General features: G+C 39.1%; 1 protein-coding gene across 1 annotated transcript in view; it reads right to left on the minus strand.

Moving 5' to 3' along the window:
- Nucleotides 1-4,607: 4,607 nt before the first annotated feature.
- Nucleotides 4,608-20,549, minus strand: part of TBX20 (T-box transcription factor 20) — a 37,159-nt gene continuing 21,217 nt past the window's right edge. The window contains exons 7-8 of the mRNA XM_031590469.2: nucleotides 13,732-13,841; nucleotides 4,608-9,927 (exon numbers count right to left, since the gene is read on the minus strand). Coding sequence (XP_031446329.1) covers nucleotides 9,587-9,927; nucleotides 13,732-13,841 — 451 coding nt within the window. The 3' untranslated portion in view covers nucleotides 4,608-9,586. The remainder of the gene's footprint in view (nucleotides 9,928-13,731; nucleotides 13,842-20,549) is intronic.

The following is a 20,549-nucleotide window of genomic DNA, read 5'->3' on the forward strand; positions in this document are numbered from 1 at the left end:
AGCTGCATTGTGGATTCACATTTCCAGAATAATACAAGCGTTAAAAATATTTTAAGTCGCAACATTTTGAAGGTCAGGTTTATGGACATGTTACTATTTGGGAAAAAAAAGAAAATGGCTTTACCAAGGTTTTTCTAAAGTTTGCACTTAATTATCATCCATATCCCTCATAGCTTTCTGCTAGGATTTTTAACAGAGGTCCAAACGTACAGCTAGAAGACTAAACTAAGAGAGAGACTTGAACATCAGAGATCACAAGGGAACCTGGAGTGGCTCCAGGCAGACACGACACCTGAACGCCATCTGGTGTGTTTGTATGTTTATGAATAGAGGTGGAACCAACCAGTCCCAATCCTGCTACCTGCATGCTGCCTATACCAAAGCCCTGGAGAGAAAAATGTGTTGTTTTTGCTGGGAGAAAGCTGAATGTACCAAGCAGCAGCAGCAGCTGAGGAACAGGGCTGGAAGCAGCCCACGCTGGCTGTGTTAAGGGCTTGCTCATCCTGTTCTCCTCCACGTAATTCTGCATTCTGGCTTCTCCCAGCTTCTTTTGAGGCAAGACAACTCCAGCCCATCTACTGGGGATGGGAGATTTCAGTTTTGCCTATGCGGTTGGGGTGGCAGCTGTACCTTTGAGACAAGTACATAGACTCTTCTTCTGCTTTGCATAAGGAGAACTAAGCTTCTGAGAGAAGGATCCACAAAGAAAACGCGTTCAGATCCACATAAACAGAGAAGAGAAATTCATCTTTGCAGCTTAGATAAGTGCTCTTATTATTGAGGTAGCAAACGAAAAAGAAGTATGTGTTCTCTAAAATTTGGCCAGGCTTGTTGAAGAACCAGGAGAACAAAGACACAGAGCAAAAGAAGCTTTAGAATTCTGTTTCAGGAAAGAACGATGATAAAACTTTTAGGTTGGTCTCTGAAAACAAAACAAAACAAAAAAAAACACTTCCAAAATAGCAAGCCCCATAGGTAACACTTTCAAAACAGGACAGGGGGATTTAGGAGCATGGTTCTTGCTAAGATTAGTGGGAGCTGCACACCTATTTTCCCTGGGGGCTTTGAAATCTCAGCCTACAATGCTCCTTATTAGTCTTCCCTCATCAGGCATGTAACATGGAAAATACTTCCCTGTGACTTAGAACACAAGTAGTTGTCTGTCCAGAACTACTGGAAAACATGCCAAGTTGTCTTAAGTGCTAGGTAAGCTATGTTGTACACTCTAACTCATTTAAGAACAACTGAAAAACGTGTAAAGCCTTGTAAAGAAAATTAGGGGGCACAAGCGTTAGAGTTTTATATGTGCATACAAAAACGCAGGATGTTCCCAGGCTTTGTAAAATCAAAGAGCAAAGAAGGCCAAAGTCTTTAACCATCTGAAACAATCTAATCATCCTCTGGCAATGCACTGTTTGGGGTGACTATGTTAACTGAAAATGGGAGTGATTAAATAAAGTCAGGCTGATAAATCTCCTGAGTACTGCTAACTTATTTGTAATATCACCGAAGATGAGCAGCATGACTGGTGCCTCGAGTGTAAAAGCTATGACATTCAGAGGGAATTAATTGGAAGCCTGCCATTCCAAAGCCGTGGGTACGCTTTCAAATATAATCAATGCAAATTTTACAAGCATAAATTTGCATCAAGATAAAAATTAATTCTTTTGGCTACCCTGGTATGAGTCTATGAGAGAGCACAGGAATAAACTGTAGTAAATCTGTAAGCGACTGCGTATCAACCATGACTTTAAGATAGGAAGTGAAAGTAAAAAACTGTTCTCTCCCAGTGCAGCTTTCCCACTAGAGAATAACAGTGAAGACAAACAGACTGCCTCATGGAAACAAACAAACAATGACAGAACAGAAGGAGGAATGGTTTTCAGTAGGAAGACCCCTGACGAAAGGTGGCCCAATTCCAGTAGCTACTGCTAAGCATAGGCTAACTGTTTAAAAATCACAGCTCATTCCAGTTCTGTAATAACTCAAAGAAAAAAAGTGAATTCTGATGATAACATATCCCCAAGTGATTTAGTACTTCATAGTTAAAATTATGGTATGTGTTGTCCATAAAGTCTGACTGGAAGGCAGTGTGGGGTGTTAAGTAAGCAGGTCCTGAAATCCCACGTTATTGCTTTCAGGACATTTTAGGATGTCTTGAGGCAGAGACCCAGGTGAAAAGCACAAGAGCAATATGTCTGAGCTGACATAGCAAGGATGCACTATGTAGAAGAAACTCTAGGAACAACTGACTAGAAGATAAGCATCTAAACAGAGAAAAGCTGCAGCTCTTCAAGAAACTGTCACCTCCATCTCTGGGGGTAAACACCATAAATTACAGATTCAGTTGCAGTCATGTGTCCTTCTTTAATGGATCTTGCTGCTTGAAGTCCCCTCACAACACCTGGCTGAAAAAAAAGCAGACAAAGTGCTGAGGGGTAATGCTTCCTCTCAGCACCGTTTTTGCTAACCATCTTTCTCCAAAAACAGGAGAACACATGAGTTTTGAAGACTGGTATCAAGCCATGGAAACCTTGAGCTGAAATGAGGACACGGATGCCTCTCAAAAATAACTATGCTATTCCTAGTAGGCTTTGCAATGACAACAAAAACAAGTTGAAGTCAACTAGTAGATCAGAATAATTTAACATGGTTACTCTATTTTTAATTCAATAATAGGAAGTGATCAACTAAATTAGTCTAGTCTCTGTAATCAAGCCTGTTTTTAAACCTAAAAGAAAAAAAAGAAATTACCAGGTTTTGCTAGGTCTGTTTGCAAAGACATTTTTTATTAACAGAGCTAAAAATGCCGCAGTGGTGAATTACAACTGTCTGCACTTGGGTGAGCAAGTTATCATGCTACTCTCAAAAATAAATAAGTAAGCAAACCCAGCAACGACAAAAAAATACCTCTCTGGCAAGCATCCCCACAGAAGAGTTTTAGGTCCTCGAGTAATTACTGTGAAGATCAAGGACCAGTTACTGCAGTTTTCTTAAAGGTCCCTACAAACCTCACTGACCAATGCTAATGTCCATATGCCTGGCTTTAGTAGGGATCTCAGGCATTAGACAACTGTCAATCTCTTGTTTCCTTCTTGACAATAGTAAATAAAGGCTCCACCAAATTGTCACGTGGACAAATTGACTCTACAAAACACAAGGAGCATTCAGTTACAAAGCCAGTGAAATACTTAAGCATTCATTTAACTGATTCAATTAAGACTACTGATTTCAGGAAGACCTTTGGCATAACTACATCTTGAAGAAGAACACCATCCCTATTTCTGACCCAGGAAAAGCACCAATGCACACCTTCAACACTACATGTAAGCAAAAAGCCCCCTAGCCCGAGGTTAAGCAAAAGACTTTTATAGCACTGAATATCCATGAGAACAGATGCTTTTTGGCTACCAAGAAGTCATAAAAATACAACACAGACAAGACATCATACGCAGTTATGTCAACTCAATGAGCTGTTCTCATTTGCAAATATTCCAAAAGGAAAATGGATACATCTGGCTTACCTCAGGCTGTTCTCTCCTTGCTCACCTTCAGACAGAAACCAAATTAAGGCGGCACTACAGCTGCTCATTAGAACCTCACAGCTCTTCTACTATGTCAGGTTTCCCCGTAAGTCAGCAACTCCTGTGAACTAGCTGCAAAAAAAGGCTCTACAGCTGATCTCAATTTGAGGATAAAACTGAACTGCGGGTGTGTAATGGAAACCTTTGGAGCAACACAAGGTTTTTGTTAGAACCTCTTTAAGGTATGGCTCTTGCAAAAAGCTTGATGGCACCTCAAGAGATCATTTGGTTGTCCTAAGGCAAAATAGGCTCTACTCACACCTTTCTCCAGTAGTGTATGTTCAACCCGTTCCTGAAGACTTCTATTTCCTTATCTACTCTAGGCAGCGTGGTGTTTCACCATCCCTCTTCTTTGAATATCTTAGGTATCTCAAGTGGCTCTCCCATGCTTTAGTAGGTTATTTAAATAGAAATAAAATCCTACTGAATAAAAGCCTATTTAAATCCTGCGGTAGATATGGAGAATTCCTTCCTTCCTTCTTTGCATTCTATGTACAGTTGAAAACTTTATTGCATCTTTTTGTTGTTTTAACTTTTCCAGGCTAAGTAGACCAAATTCTTTTCAATTTTCCTCTTAGAGAGTGTTTTCTAGGTCTCTATTATCTTGGGAATCCTGGGAACCCCATATTTCAACTATTTAGTTGTACCCTAGTGGCCAAAACAGCAATTTCTCTGAACATAATCACAGAGCCCTTTGAAAGACCTATTTATGTAACGATATGCAAACTGCAGCTATAGTTAATTACCGTACAACTAATCCTCCACGTGTTGGATTTAGGATTTAGACAAACTTTTGCAACCTTCCAAATTTTGTATGAAAAATCTGTTGTTTGTCCCACTGGACTCAGTGTCACAGTTAGAGGAAAAAGAAGAAAGGCAGAAATGGCTTTGGCTAAATAAGAATGATATATCAAAACACCCAATATTTTAATGAAAGAAACTGAATATCCACACATTTGCACTTCTGTACAATTTTTGTGATATATATATATATAATTTTAAGCTGTTTACAAATAACATTTAATGCTTCAAATATTACATAATGTCGATATTATATTTCTAGCAGAAATAAATATATTGCACTTAAAAAGAAACTTTTCATTAGATGTCGCTTCATAGTTTATGTTCATAACTTCTTTTTCCATAAAAAGATTTCCCCCTACCCCACCCCGTACACACAAACACACACTTCAGTACATGGTGAATGTGCTCACGCAACGCATTATAAACAACAAAGTCAACACAGCAAACAGCAGAACTGTGGTACATTCTGTTAAAGAGATTACATCCAGTTTTTACCTTCCTTATTTTTAAAGCAAATCTTTCCTCATGTTTCTGAAGGTACAATTGGGAAAAAAAAAAAAAAAGTTGTTTAAATGTGCTAAAGGTAAAATACAGCAAACTGTATTTTTTGTCCTCAAAGTATTACAAGAAGTTAAGTCAAAGTTTATTTAAATCACTGCTTAGTTTCTTTTAGAAAGATAAAGGAAAAGAAGTTGTTATTTTATAAACTAAAGACTATATCTGGGGACAGTTTATCACAGAGTTAACACATAAATCCTCTGGCCAGCAAGTAAATAGTACAGGAACCACATCTTCTGCAGCAGAAAGCACTCTGTAAGGAGTGGTGAGAAAAACATCTCAGCAAAATGAAACATAATCTTGCAGTGAGTGAACGTCACCCCTCTGCAGATGATGAGCGTAAGCTCTGAGGCCAAGACTTCCTTCCAGATAAGGAGCCCAAAGCATTACACTGATCTCACCGTCTCTCTACCCCTCATCCAGGAAGGAATTACCACAGCTTCATTACCTTCCAATTTTGGAAAGCTCCCCATGTTTTTGCAATATTTTTCATTGATATTTCTGTTTCTTTATAGCATACACGTGCATACAGAGGATGTAGCATATAGTCAAGTTCCCAGCCCAGACTTTTTTTGAATTTAGAAGAGGTTCATTTTCAAATAGCGGTTAATGTTTGTTGGATGTTGGAAGCTGCACCATCTTCACGTGAATACATGTTCATACAGTGTCACAGCCTTCAGGTGCACACTGCATGTGTGTATCCTTTATCCAAGAATAAAGCCTTCTGGGGACAATTTTTCCATTGCGTTTTTTAGGCTGCGCTGCAATGATGTTAGTTATCATACAGCACACTTTAGCTGAACCATTAAAAACTGCACCTTTATCCACTTAGCGTGTGCCTGTTTGCCTGTTTCTATCTGGAGAGTACCCTGAAACCAGCAAGACTGAATTTTAATCTTTGACAGTTCCTCGGGCCATGTAAACCAGCACCACAAAACAAACAGCCAAATTTCTTGTCCAAAACTAGAAGAGAAAAAATATGTATATAGAAACGTATATTTATGTCAGTTCTGTTAGTCTTGGGATGCTTTTGTTGGATAAAAGACCTAAGGCTGTTAACTGTCTTTGGATAAAAGGGTAATCCAGAAAACACCCAAAAGTACTTTTAACACTTTGGAAGGTAATCTTATCATTCTTTTTGAAAAGCACATTCAGGCATGTTCTCTCCACCCTTCTTCAATAAAACAATAATAAAAAAAAACCCACTAAGCAGCACCAGTTTGCTCAGCCAAGCTCATAAAGGTGAAGAGCACTTCTCATGGGATATAAAATGTGAATTATATTGGAAAATAAACTCTAGATTACATTTGGCATTCCTAGAACATCTACCAGCAACAGATGTTCTATCCTGACAGTGATAGAATTGTGACAGCAGTACAGCAACTCCTTCAATAAATTACTGAGTTATTTTGAAAGTAGTACAATTTGAGGCAAAACAATTTTCTTCTTTAACCAATTAATTACACATTGACATGAATGTTTTTTCAGTTATGCACTCAGTGCTGAAGCTGCTTAATAGCTATTTTTCAGTCTGTTCTGCAAAGTTCCTGTATTGCTGCTATCATAACCACCATCACACAGATAGACTTTATTTTTAGGAAAGAATGTAAATATGAATGAAATCCTGTCAACAGTCAAGAAATTTACCACTAAAGAGGAGCAGGAATCTCATCTTGGAATCATTCTCCTGCTGCCCACGGAAGGGTGAGAAGAAATTGGGTGGAGGGAAGGTCTTGAGCCTTGACCTGACTGGAAAAATCTGTGGATTTGACAGATAATTCTGCAGAAACCTTTCTTGGTCATCTTCAATGTAAACCTCATCACAGAAAATTCGGAAGGTGTTGGCCTTACCATGTTTTTATACAGTGGAATTCCACAGCCATGTTTTTCAGGTATGCAACACATTTTACTTACAATGAAAAGCATTTGTCTTTCATTTGATATTTTTGTAAATGATGTCAAAGTCTGGTTTCATTCCTTCAAGAAGAACCTGGAGCATTTTCTTTGAAGCAGTATCAGGAGAATTTTTACATGCCAAACTTGGTATTTTTAGAACTGAGATTGGAGAAGGGCTAAAAATTGTACAGTTTATTTCTCCAAATTTGACTCACAAAGAAAGGTCAGTGTATGGGCAGTCTTTAGATGACTTGAACAGCTTTCCTATACCAACCTGCCTGTTGCAAACTTACTTCTGAAGCCATGAGAAAGCTGCCTTCCTACTTGACCACCTTCTAGTATAAGTATCAGGATTACAGCTATTGAATTGATTTCTGGACCTAACCATATTCACTGCAGCTTCAGATAAGTGAATGGAGCTGCAGAAGGAAATAGATATGAGAAACAGAACTTCCCCACAGGCTGTAGTGAACTTCACCACAGGACCTTCATACAGCTGCACTTTTTGTTTGTTTGTTTGTTTTTAAACAGAAGTCAAGCAGTTGAAGAAGAGACATTAAAGTTTCCTTCCAAATCTCCCCTGAAATTTTTATGTATGTAGAACTGGATATTTATTTAAGGAGGTATTTTCTTGCAGCACTCTTCTAATATAATCTAGATTTTTTCAGTACCACGTAATTTCATGAAAAATAGTATTTTTATCTTAGAACAGGCCATGAGTATGCACAACCTTGCAATGTGCACTTTCCAGATGAATCTATAGCAAAATTTAATGTTTAGATATATCAAGCCAATTTAGTCAGTGTCTGATTCTAAACTGCTGAAAAACTGCAGAGCTTGGCTCATTGTATGTTTTTACAGACCTGCTTGTAGTAGTGCTAAACCCAGAGGCTGCAAATAGAAGTTTGGTTTCATTCACGTGCAGAGCACAAAAGTTGCAGATTTTCCCAGGTCATTTTTTATTAGCATGCCCAACAGTGAGTAAAGGGAAATTAGGATGATACTGCAAATGACTAAGGTGATTGTAACGGCCAATTTGCAAGATCTTAAATTTAACTACTGGAAAATACATAGATGGTCCTTATCTATCAATGTATGCATTGGCCTATAATAGAAGCTGGGAAAAGACTGGGATGTTGTCACTGCTGTCTGTGACTGGGCTGGTATGATGAGGCACAGGGACAACAACAGAAGCTGGTGACTTGCCCTGCACTTCACTCAGTGTACTGCACTGTACTTCTCATTTTATGTCACCAACATCCACTGCTCAAGAGTAGAGGAGAATACTGCCAAGATGTCTTTCTATCTGTTCCAGCTCTACACTAATCTTTTATTATATAAGATTGAATTGCAAGTCCTTTTTTCTCTAATAGATGTTACCACCTACAACTTGGATGCAGCAACACACAGAAAATCGGTGTTGACTTATTTACAGGCAGAAAACCAGCATCACACCAGTTCTCTTTTCAACAGTGCAAAGGATTCATGCTAGCTCTCTGCAGAGGTTATTTTTTCCTATGAATCCACAGATCCTCTGTTGCATCAGACACAACGTACTAGAAAAAGTAGGCAGTATTTTCAATGAGAACTCTTCTTACTAACTAAAATAAGGCAGATATGAATAAAAAAAAAATTATAGGCAAATCTCATCAGTGATATTTTCCCAAGGAAACTGGGACTTGAAAAACTCAACAGTACTATTTTTGTGTCCTGGCCAAACAGCTTGTCTGGCAACACCTATGACCATACCGAAGAAAACAGAATAAGTAGAAAGACACTCCAAGATACTGCTATTTTTGTATGAATCTACTGATTATAGTTTGATCTAGAGTCTAGATATCGACTGATCTAACCTGAAATTCTGTTAAATAATGGTACTCATTTGCAGCTGGACACATGGCAAGCACAGCAGCAAACAGTAGCTTTGGCTTAAAAATTTAGTGTCTTGAGTTTCTAAGTTGAAAAGCAACAGATTTTCTAAAACTCAGTCTTTTCCTTCATCATATCTGAATGGACTGCTAAATTGCTCCTCCTAGGATATGAGACAAGCAGAACAGAATACATCATTACTACTACCAGCCTGTAACACAGCTCTTCTCAGAGCTGTTATGTGTTTTGTGAAAGAAACAAAGAAAGATAAAAGAAATAAATAAATACTTGCTAATGATTTTCTCTATGAGATTATAGTAGCAATTACGAAATACTGCTTTTGGTGAGTATAAGCCAGACTTTTAAAAAGGACAGTGGCCTTCTCCACTCTGTCCCATTCCCAGCAAACGCACGCTGAGATAGCCTAAAACATGCTCAAAGTTACAGTGATACATTTTTCTGTTCAGATGTCATTAGTCACAAGAAGAGGTGAGGATGAATAAGAGTATTGCCTTTTTCAGAATCCTTCTAGCATACAGAAAAAGACTTCTACACAATTAATCTGTACACTGCTGCATAAACATAGTCTCTTTCCACGAGGCATAATGAACCTTTGGAACAACCTGCACGTGACCAGAAATCCTAGGAACTCTGGGATCTGTTTTGACTGTGTTACACATAGGTCTGTGAGCAGCTCCAAGCTGCATGCTCTCTTCTTGTCATCCCTCAATGGAGGAATCAATCTCCACAATGCATTTCCTTAGCTGGTTTGAGTTCAGCAGTCTCCCACCACAAGCCTTTTGAGAAGGTCCCTTGTATTTTTTCATACCAAGCTTGCACGTTTAAAATCTTATGTTTTTACCACCTGACATCAGTCATACAAATGGTGTCATCACTGCGGAGGAGTGACGCAGTCCCTGGATGGCTGCATAAGGACCCTGCTGAAAATAATGGTGGTACCTTGGCATGTGGAAAGAAGGGAAAGTGGGGCCAGTACCTTGCATGGAGCTGGCTATCGCAGAGGGCGTAAGAGGCATTCCCAAGCGGCTGTATGGAGGCAAGGATCCTTGGATTGGATGAGGAATAGGTGTAGCAATGGATGCAGTGCTGGTACCCAGGGCACTCAAAGGCTGGGGATGCTGAAATCCAGGAAAACTGGTTGAAGAGGATACCCAGGAACTGAGGGACAGGTTATCAGATGTTGTAAAAGCTGATCCTGCAAGCGAAGAGAAAGAATGCCTGACATTTGCACTGCAATATACAAAGCTGGTAGAACAGCAAAAAGCAGAAAATAATTTTTCACAGTAAGGCTGAATTATATTTATGAGTTGCCACTGGGAATACTTCCCAAATTCTTCTATCTCTTCATCACATCTTTCTTTATGTAGTAATTTGCCACTTAAGTCTCCTTTATCCCTAAATCTTAGACAAACTTAAGTTACAGGAAGCTGGTTGCAGTTGGCTTGAACAGTAAAATCATTTTTACACATTGGACATTTTTTGTATGAGACACCTTGCAATGCTGGCATGAAGGAACTCTGACACACCTACTGCAACATGGAATCACCCTGCATCAGATCCCTGTGGTGAAAACATGCTTGTAGCTTTCTACAACAGACTTTCAATTTAGAACTGATTAAATTCTTCTAAAATTTCAGTCTGGTAAAAGCACAAGAAAATATCATTTGCATTACAAGTTTTTGGGTTTTGTTTTATTAGTTTTATTGGCTCTTTTTTTTTTTTTTTTTTTCATTTAACAACAGGAAAGCATGTCAACATGCTTTCAACAGCATGTCAAGATGCAGATCTTTTCACTCAAATTTACGCTTTCCAAAAAGCTCTAAAATGTCAAAACATTCTTCTTATTTTTCCAACTGTGTATAGTCCTCTAAGGAACAGCAGCAATACTGACTTATATTGAGATGCTGTTTCTTAGTACATAAAAATATGATAAACTTATTCCCAAGACAAATATCTACTTTTAATCCAGTGAATGTGGTTTCTTTGATATTTTTTTCCATCTGAAGAGTTCCAAAAATTTCTGTTTACACAAATTGTCCCCCTCTAAAACTTCTTCTCCAAAAGTAGCAGAATCTTATTTATTTTGATGGTTTTTTTTTTGGGGGGGGGGGAGGGGGGAGGGAAATCAATAGATAGTTTGTATTGATAATTATAAACAGTCATTTTCAAATAATCTGATGAAGATATTGCCCCTCACTTCTGCAGTTCTTCTCAGCATCTGGTTATCATCAGATGTCTGGCTTCTAGAGATGGGGGGATAAAACAAAATCCTATAAATACACTCTTAATTTTATTCCTATTCAAACAAAAGTCTAACTTCTGTCCCTTCTGTATTTTATTTCTTGTCCAACCGCGTCCATTGAGAAAATGTTTCTGACTTTAAAAATAAATGTACTGGCAATTTTTTTTTATTATTTTTTTGCCAAAACATAATTTCAAGCCAGTAATGCAAAATGTCCAGAGAAGAATTTTTGCAGTTGTTATTACAGGTATTAGTTCCATAAATCTGGTTTTTAGAAGGCAGGTTCATCCAAACAGTAAAATGAAGAAATATAAAGACATCCATTTTTTTTTTTTAAGATTTAGCAGTCATGGCCATGTACTCAAAACCGTAGCAAAGAACAACAGAAAGAAAAGACATAATACTATGATAATAATAAATATATCTAATCAGAGAGAGATTCTCCAATCAGAAAGAGTGCTGCTTTTGATTAACTCCTCCTCTGCCTAATGGAACAAGTGAAACGGCGCAGTAAGAGGAAGCAGAAATTGTGTCCATTCAGCAGTAGGAATGGACTTGAACCAGATCCTGATCCCACCGCAGAACCAAATCCTAACTGCTGGGAAATCAGGATCCAGACCCAAACTGTACAGATAACGACATGCAGGCCAGAGCAAAGCCCTTTAGAAATCAAGGAGTCTCCGAGCATTGCTGCACTAGTGGGAAAGCTGGCTGTAAATCCGGATTTCAGCAGAAGTTGTACATCTGGCTCTGGTTCAGGTGGCTACCATCAACCCTGAGTGTGAATGCTGGAGTACAGGCACCCAGACACTGTGCACTGAGGAGTTTTGTTTTATTTCATATCTGTTAATTCCTTTGGAAACAGACTTTCTCTGATAAACGTACTACTGAAGGCTAGCCATTTCTATCTTTAGGCAGCTGAAATGGGCTGAGATGAGGGGGCTCTGGATGAGTGTTGAAGTTATTAGAAATATATCGCAGTGATAAACTTCCTTGTTTCTACACAGAACGAAGTGTATCATTACTTCTCCTGAGAAACAAACAGAAATGCCCATTTCTCCTCCAACTACAGTGGTCCCCAATTGCAATTTAGTATTCCAAGAAGTCTCACGTATCACATCTGCTGTCACCAAAGAAATGTTTTCCAACAGTGAGATCCTTACACACACCACCCAGCAGCACGCATGTATTTAGCTGTCAGGAAGGACACACCTCCATTTTGTGTGCCAAGCAGTTTTAAACTGCATCAGAAGAAATAAAAATGTCTGAGGAGTTTCAATGAAATAATTATTTCTCTATATATCTTGGAGGATTTTTTAAAGATACCAGATCTAAACGAAGAGTGAAGGCAGCACAAGTTAATTTGTTTGTAAAGGCAGCATTAGAAAAAAGTTGGTTGCCATATCTCATCGTCTTCCTCACACAGATGTCCTGTTGCAAGCAAATGCAGAAGTGTGCCCTGCATATATTTTACAAAAAAATAAATTTTAATAAACTGTCCTATCCTCCTGTTATACCTTCCTTCACAATTCTCTTCTGAATGGCTCTGACTGCCAGCGCTCACACTAATACTCACCTTTCTTACTCTGTCGGTCTCAAAGAAATACATCAGCCCGGGGAGAAACACAGATCTCGGAGGGAAGGTGCCTTGCTCTGCACTTTTGTCAAGTGAAAAGTTTATGTTGTTCTCAACAATAAGTGTCCTAGGATCTAAGGAGACGTAACACAGAGTCCCCCAGAAGAATTCGCAAGGATGGCACGGTACCAGCTAAGGAGTTACTCTAGGAACTCCACAATCTATGGAACTACTCTCAGAATAGACGTGTGTGAACGCACCCAACTAATCACATTTTGTTGAAGAGCGAGTTGTAGTTAAAAATAAGTGTGTTTTCCCTGCACAAGTCTAAATAGTTTATGCCCAGAAATAATGCTCTTATCTTAGCAACGCTGTATGAAGTTAGAGGACAAGGCAAGGGCACTGCCAGTCAGAAGGCAAATAGAACTGCCTTACCTCAAGTGGCTGTTGCATATCAGACAGGTCACAAAGTCAACATGCAAAGCACACTGTAGCACAAGTTTATGCTAGTCAGCAGTATGGATCTATTTCCAGTGGCAAATTATGGCAGATGCAATTTGTCCAGCAAGTAACCCCATAAAGAACAATTTCGTGTTACTGCTACTTTTGTGACTGCTAAAGCAGACAAACCTGAAGTATTTGAGCTGAAATGCCCAAGTAGTAAGGACGCATTTTAGAAATAAGACAAACAATTAAATGTCAGTTCAGCAGGCAGCTATGGGCTTCTCTCCCTGTAGAGGCAAAGCAAGCTAACCACAGGCTGGCTGAAAGTGACCTGAACCAATTCCTTTGCTGGCAGCAAAGGGCACATCTGCATGGTACTTTACAGCTGATGCTGAGCCACAGCTTTCAAGTCCTACAAAAGGATGGTTATCTGAGATTGCACGCAGCACCACAGCAATGAAGTTGTCAGTTTTTCAGCTGTCTTGAAATGGAAACGGCATTAATTTTCTTCTGGTGGCAGTTTAGATATATATGTATTTCTAGAGCTGTCTCCTCAGTTGAGCCACCCACTCCAATCCATAGGCATATCAAATGTCCAATAGAGCAATACGGGAATAAGTAATCTTTGTGGATTTATAGCAGAGACAGACACCAGAGAAATGCTTCAGAGTGCCACAGCACTGGCCGTGATCCTCCTTTTCTTAAGCACAGTTTACCTCGTGAGCAGATTTTCCTACCTCTGCTTTGCGTTGCCTGGCTGTCATCTCCCAGATCATCTTCTCCACCGTAGGTTCGAATTGGGGATCGGGCATAGGAATGCTTTTGGATAAGGCTCTCCACGCTTTCTCTGTGAAAGGAAACAACATACTACATCAATAACATCCTAAACAGCTTCTTATCTGTTTCACAGGATAACCCAAGTCGTCATCCTCTGTTTGGCAGCACAAGTTTAACCCTTGGGAATATGAGAATAATTAGTTAGGTTAAAAACATTGAACATGCTGCCTTTTTCCTGCCCAAATCACACCTTTCTCACACAAACTCTCCAAAATAATTTACCCAAAAGGTTTCCTCACAGCTGGAAACACCACACTTGGCCTGTGGTGTTTGAACACTGCTGATCACCTCTTACTGCATGGTGCTGCTTCTTCAGCCAAACTAGAGTAAGCTTCTTGCTACAATACCTGAGGAAGGTCTCAGACAGCAAATACAAAACCAGAACTCCTTACCAGCGTGAAAATGCAAGCAATAAAACCTGTGCTCTGGAGCTGTTAATGTTCAGTGACCAGTCCAGGTTCAGACACACACGACTCACTTCCTTTCAAACGAGTTTTTGTGTCATATGTAGCCACTTCATCTGGCATCCTATGGGTTTTTTTTTCTGCAATTAGGGGCACGAGAAAGATCTATCCAGGGACAGCTCACCTCTGAACATGTTCTCTCCACACCAGGGCTCAGGCCAACTTGCAGCAGGAAGTCTGCAGACACTGCAGATCTCGTGCAGCATCTATTCTGGGAAGGTAGAAGTGCCTGCCAGGCCCATGCCTTGCCAATGGCACAACACACTGAATTCACCCACACAATTTTTTAAATAGAAGGAAGGCATATCTGCCTCTGATAAGCCATAGCAGTTTGTAGGGAAGATCCAACCACATACCCAGCATGTTTCTGTGTAAGTAGGTGGCATTCTACCAAAGATGAATCTAACCTAGGCACATTTTCAAAACGTGTCTGACTTCTGTTCCCATTTAAGAAATTTAAGTAGTGACAGCTGCTTAAAACTGCTGCTCCATGATGATTTTGTTGAACTCACCGTTTATTTGTTCATATTTCTTAATGCCCTTCGCTATGAGAGAGTGGCTGTTGCAGAAATTCCAAGAAAAAACATTTTCTAAGTAACAGGGTAAATCACAACGGCACATGTTTTTCTCTCCTGCAAAAAGCCCATTATAGTCATTCTGTCCTTGGTCTATCACTGGTATCATTACTTATGCTAGTCTCCTCGGAAAAAATATAAATAAAAAGTGGATCTTATCAAAATGATTTACTTGTGTCAGGACTGGAAGGGGACTGAAAGCAATGGCAGTTCCTACATAGAGGATGATATAATTAAATTACTGCCTTTTAAGTGATTGAAAACAGTAGGCATATCGGGGCTATCTCAAAGAAGATTTTACAAAGAAAAAGACAGATGGTATTGTTTACATTATGTACCAAATGCCTTTTGAATTTTATTCTTTTTTTTGCAGTACAATGTGAAGTGCAACGAATTGTACTTAACTAAACAGACTATCTCAAATGAATACAGAATTAACAAATAACAAATTAGACCAGTGTTTTCTAATCGATTTAAATACCGGTCTATATATTCAGAACCAAATAATTACTGATCTCTAAAGATCTGAAAAATAACTGTAATTCGGGTGATTGCCCGCATTGTCTCTATTGACTTTATTTCTAGTAAGGGTCTGCTTATAATGACAGGCATTCCCGCAATATTTGGATGCAATGGAAAGACTGCATACTCCAGTTTAAGTGCAGTGGGCCAAGTTCATCTCTAACCTCATTGGATCAGTTGGGGGATAAATTCACCCCAATAAATTTATGTTTGAATTACCTACAGGGATTTAGAGTTAAATCAAATGCCCGTGATTATTACAGACTAAATTTTTTCCAGATGGGTCTGTATGCTAGAATTCTATTATTCTATACGGTTGTCTTCTCTTAAAGGAAAGAGATGACTTCTTAGTGAACCCTGTATCTGTAAAGTCTGAAAACAAAGAAGTATACGGTTTGTTTGTTTATTTAATGTTGTAATGTTGCAGGTATTATGCTAAAATTTTAGAAGATTAATCTCACTTATTGGCACAAGAGGCCAGGATTTTTATGGCAGAAGGAATGGTTTGAACGTATGGATAAGGGAAAGGAATTCACTTTGCAAAAACAGTTCCTTCTGTGCATCTGGGATTTAAAGCTCAACATTTAATGCATTTATCTAGCCTAACTATGCTGGTGATTTAAGCTGTAACTTCATCACACCTAGTAATTTTTCATTTTGGATGCTGAAGCGTTCATTTATATCATGGGTACGTGAGATTCACACCAGGATTTAGGTACCTGGCCACCACAGCCTTCACGTGGACATTCTCCTTTTGCACACACACCTGCTGCATTTACAACACTAAACAGTCCTAACAAAATACAAAAACACGAGCAGGAGAACACCTAAGCATGGAAAAGAAAACAAAGAGCAGCAAGAAATGGTGCATTTTTTCCACACATGGAGCTTATCTCTGAGTTCTCCAATCTAGCAAAACAAGAGCTGAAATCTGCACTCAGGTTTTCCCCATCTGGCACAAGTGACCTAACGACCAAATCAAGGGATAACCTTTGCTTCTCTGTGTGTTTCAAAGGGAAGAGGTGGTGACATTTGCACGAGGCTCAACTATTTCACACTCAGAGACCACCACTCACAGATCAAGTCTTCCCAGAAAAGAAAATGGTTGGAACTCATCTAATCTGAGGAAACATGTAAAGAGAAGGTTAATCTCTTCAACCCATTTAAGATGGAGTTAGTAGTACTTGCTCTGAAGTAGATGTGTAAGAGAAAGCTAAACTTATACAGCAATACAGCAGGTTTTAAGTGGCTGTGAAATCTTGTTCAGAATGCACAAAAACAAAACAAAACAAAACAAAAAAACTGACAATGTGAACTACAGGTTCCTACTTACATCGCTTTATCAGTCTGGACCAAAAGGACTTAAACCTCAGAATCTTCCTAAGCATTCTTTTTATGAAAGTTTGTACTGCTTAGAATAACTAGAGTATGATGCCCTATAGAGTGGGCCAATAAAACAAACATTTTTTTAGAAGTCACAAAATATAATATGAAAAGACTCATCTATTTAAACCCATGGCTTTGCAGTTCCCTATGCAACATCTTCAGACATTTCAGCACATTTCAAAGGATTTATGGAAATAATTTCTAAGTTAATGAGCAATAAATCAGTATTTACCATTCTGGCTCTGCTCAAAAAAAAAAGAAAAAAGAAAATGATAAGTGAAATTATGAACAAAAATGAGATTTGGTAGAGATTTTTAAAGCTCTCCTTTGGTTTCTTCAGACATGATCCATGCTAATCTGCTTGAAGAGGAAAGTGATTTCCAGTTGCTCCATTTTGTTACCTGGGCTATTCAATTTATGATCCCTGATTATCTAATACTTAGATCTAACAATTTGCATCTTCTAATGTAACTTAAAATGCTACAGTTTCTTTTATGAGCAATAATCTTGATTTCTGAGGAACCAAAAAAACCTATCAGCTGGATACCAGGAGGATGTGTTCTTTCTGTCAAACCCTTTTGTGTGATCTACCAACAATTTTCATTCTCCCAGAATTCTCCTTAACTCGCAGTTCCTTCATGAATACTCAGAGGAGGTAATAAACAATATACAGGCATAATATATTGCTGTGATTTTAGCTACACTGCATGTGCAGTTGGGTAATAGCAGATGACAAGTTGGAGAAGAGCAAGTTAGGAGCTGAAGGTGAAGAAAGAAGATGATCACGTGCCAAATGGAGAGGAAAAGAAGAAGCACTTACTGGCTACCACACCCTCCAAGGAAACACTAAGGCATGATAAAAATAAGAAGAGGTAATAAGGAAAAGGAGTTTAGGCTGATCCAAATGATCTGCTTTCTGACAGAAGCATGCCCTGAGCCTTCTAACACACCTGTGCTTTTTAGAAACAAAGCAAGAAAGAAACCAGTGAGTCCTGGATCAGAAATGTAAGGAAGTAAAGGAGAAATGATCAGTTTGCATGGTTTTGCAGGGTACACAGGCAGGACGCTTTATGCCTTGTAAATACACGCCGAGTCTTTGCCTACATTTAGTTAGCATTGCACTTTACATACAGAGTACTCTGAGAGGGTCAAAAGTAGAGAGGAAGACCTTGAACTGCCTGATCCTGAGGTGTGTGATGGTGAGCTCTGCTGTTATCAGTGAGGGCTCGCTTGGCCACAACTCCCCATGAATACAACAGCCCCCATCAACACTGCAACACGCTCCTGAAGCTATGGATTTTCCTGAGTTTGCACAGAGAGCACCAAGGAGATGGAGACAGGAAGTCTACCTTTTCCTTTTGGGATGAGGAGGCTAAGGGCAATATATTTGGTTTTGGCAGAAGGTGTTAGAAAATCTAATCCAGAATGAGTTTGCTGGAGCCAGGCCAGGGTTGGTATCCATCTTAAATCTAGATCATGGATTCAGAGAGGATGGAGTTCATATAATATTCAGGTACCATTCCACCAAGCCAGGTTCAAAACCCATTGAAAACAAAATGCAAAAGTGATACAGAGCAAGTGGTAGATCAAGGGACTCCAGACTCACATCCTCTTTAGAAGTCGTTTTCTTAGTTATGTAGGGCAACAAATGTCAGAGCAGAGTACAGCAACCTGTTAGCATTTTCTCTATTTGCCCTTACTATCCAAGTGATAGGTAAGCAAAATATAAGGATATCCTCAGAATCCACTCCCTATTCCTGCTGTCGTGGTTTTTGTCTTTTTCTTTATGAGAAAAGCAATGCTAAAGAAAATTCATAAAAAAGAAAGTAAGAAAACCTGACAACTATGTTTTACTTGGCCATTCCATTCAACGCAAAGAAAAATACAGAACAGGATATAAAGTGTATGAATTATCAGTTTGTGGCCTGAATGACTTCTTTAGTTCTGCATTTCAAAGGTTTCCTTTTTTTTTTTTTTTTTGTAGCTGCCAGTTAGTATGTTTGGAAGAAAGCCCAGATAACAGAAGACATCAGAAGTGAGGTGAGGTGAAGACAGATGGGATAAATGGGCTGAGAAGGTATAAAAATAAACTTGTCGGAAGTCGCACTGTAGTAGACTTCTTTTTTTAAGGGAAAATATGACTAATTTGTCCAAGATGCAAGTGCTAAAAACAAGCCTTAAAAAAAATAAACAAAACAGGAAAAAAAAAAAGGAAAACAGCAGGAGGAACAAATACGTTTCTATAACGGCAGCTAGGAGTGAACAATAAAAACTGTCAGAAGCACTGTTCAGTTATCACTCAGCCTTCATGTTTCCATGGCTTATAGCTGTTACCTTATGCATGTACAAACATACAGACACAGATTAATCTCGTCCACTGTACACTGCTGGTTCCACTGGCAGATTAATATTGCAGGTTGACCTCAGAACCTAACTCAGCTCCAATGGGGTATGGAGCAGATCCTCGACCAGAGCAGCACTGTTACATCACTTGTGTCAGCTGAACCAACTCTAACCAGCTGAGAACCAGGGCTCATCAAACTACATTGGCTCACATGATCTCGAGTATAATTTGGCCCAAAATGTAGCACAGAAGCACCAAACATTTTCACTCAAAGTCAAAACTATCAGGCAAGTGTTGGATGAAAGCAATTCTACAAGAATACATGCAATTTTAAAAGAGAAGTGAAAGGAAAATTAAGTTATGGAACAACTAGTTCTAGATGATTTAAGGAGGATGAGTACATCACCAGGTGGTACTCACTGGCACCCTCACAGTAAACATCTGATTACCAATGACAGTTATGGAATAGCTGTAACACGGAGGTGATTTAGCTTGGCTGAAGCCATAACATGGGAAAAGTAATAACTGAAGGAGGAACATGAGGATATTAAGTATACTCTACATCTCTCAGCTGAAAAAAAAAAATAAGTCTTTATACAGAGAATGAAGAAAAAAAAAAAGAGCTTATTTTTTTCTCCTCTGGTTTGCCAAAAAGCATAACCACTACAAATGCATATCAAAGCTCTTTCTCTGTAACTTTTTCCCTGCAAAATATGTTTCATAGAATGGCCTGGGTTGAAAAGGACCACAATGATCATCTAGTTTCAAACTCCCCCCCCCGCTATGTGCAGGGTCGCCAACCACTACACAGTATGGTGACAAAATATGGTGACAACAACAGATAAGCAGCCCCACAAAGCTCCATTTCACCCATTGAGTGTTACCAGTTCTTTGTGACTGTCAGGCAGAGGATGCAAGGTAAAGGCAGAGCAGCACCATGACACGTGTCTGGGGAAATCTCCTGGAAAATTTTCCCTAGGATAGAAATGGTGGATGTGATTTGACATCATCCCACCTGCTTAGGATGCACTGCACCTGTGTGAGGTAAGTGGAAAATACTAGCAAATTAAACTATTTTATACGACTTTGCACAAGAAGGAGATAACAGAAAAGCAGGCCTAACTAGAAAATAAGCTGTTGCTTACAATCTTGGGAACCTTCCCTTAGCAAGGAAGGGTTTATGCTGGAGACAAGGAAGAGTTGACTGCTAGCAGGAAGTAGAGGATTTGAAGGGAATGTTTCAGGTTTCAGCTATTCCAGGTGCCTAAATGTAGGCAGGTATTGCACACTATGTACCCTAAGCCATTCAAGCCTCCTTGCAAGGTCTGGAAAGATTGATACAGAAGCTACAGGTAATCAATCCAGCCCCTTGCAGCAGCAGCTGCTGGAATAACCTCAGCACATCTGCAACAGTATGAGTCACCAGG

Source organism: Phasianus colchicus, chromosome 6 (genome assembly GCF_987193195.1).
Source record: "Phasianus colchicus chromosome 6, bPhaCol1.hap1.1, whole genome shotgun sequence".
Classification (NCBI taxonomy): Eukaryota; Metazoa; Chordata; class Aves; order Galliformes; family Phasianidae; genus Phasianus; species Phasianus colchicus.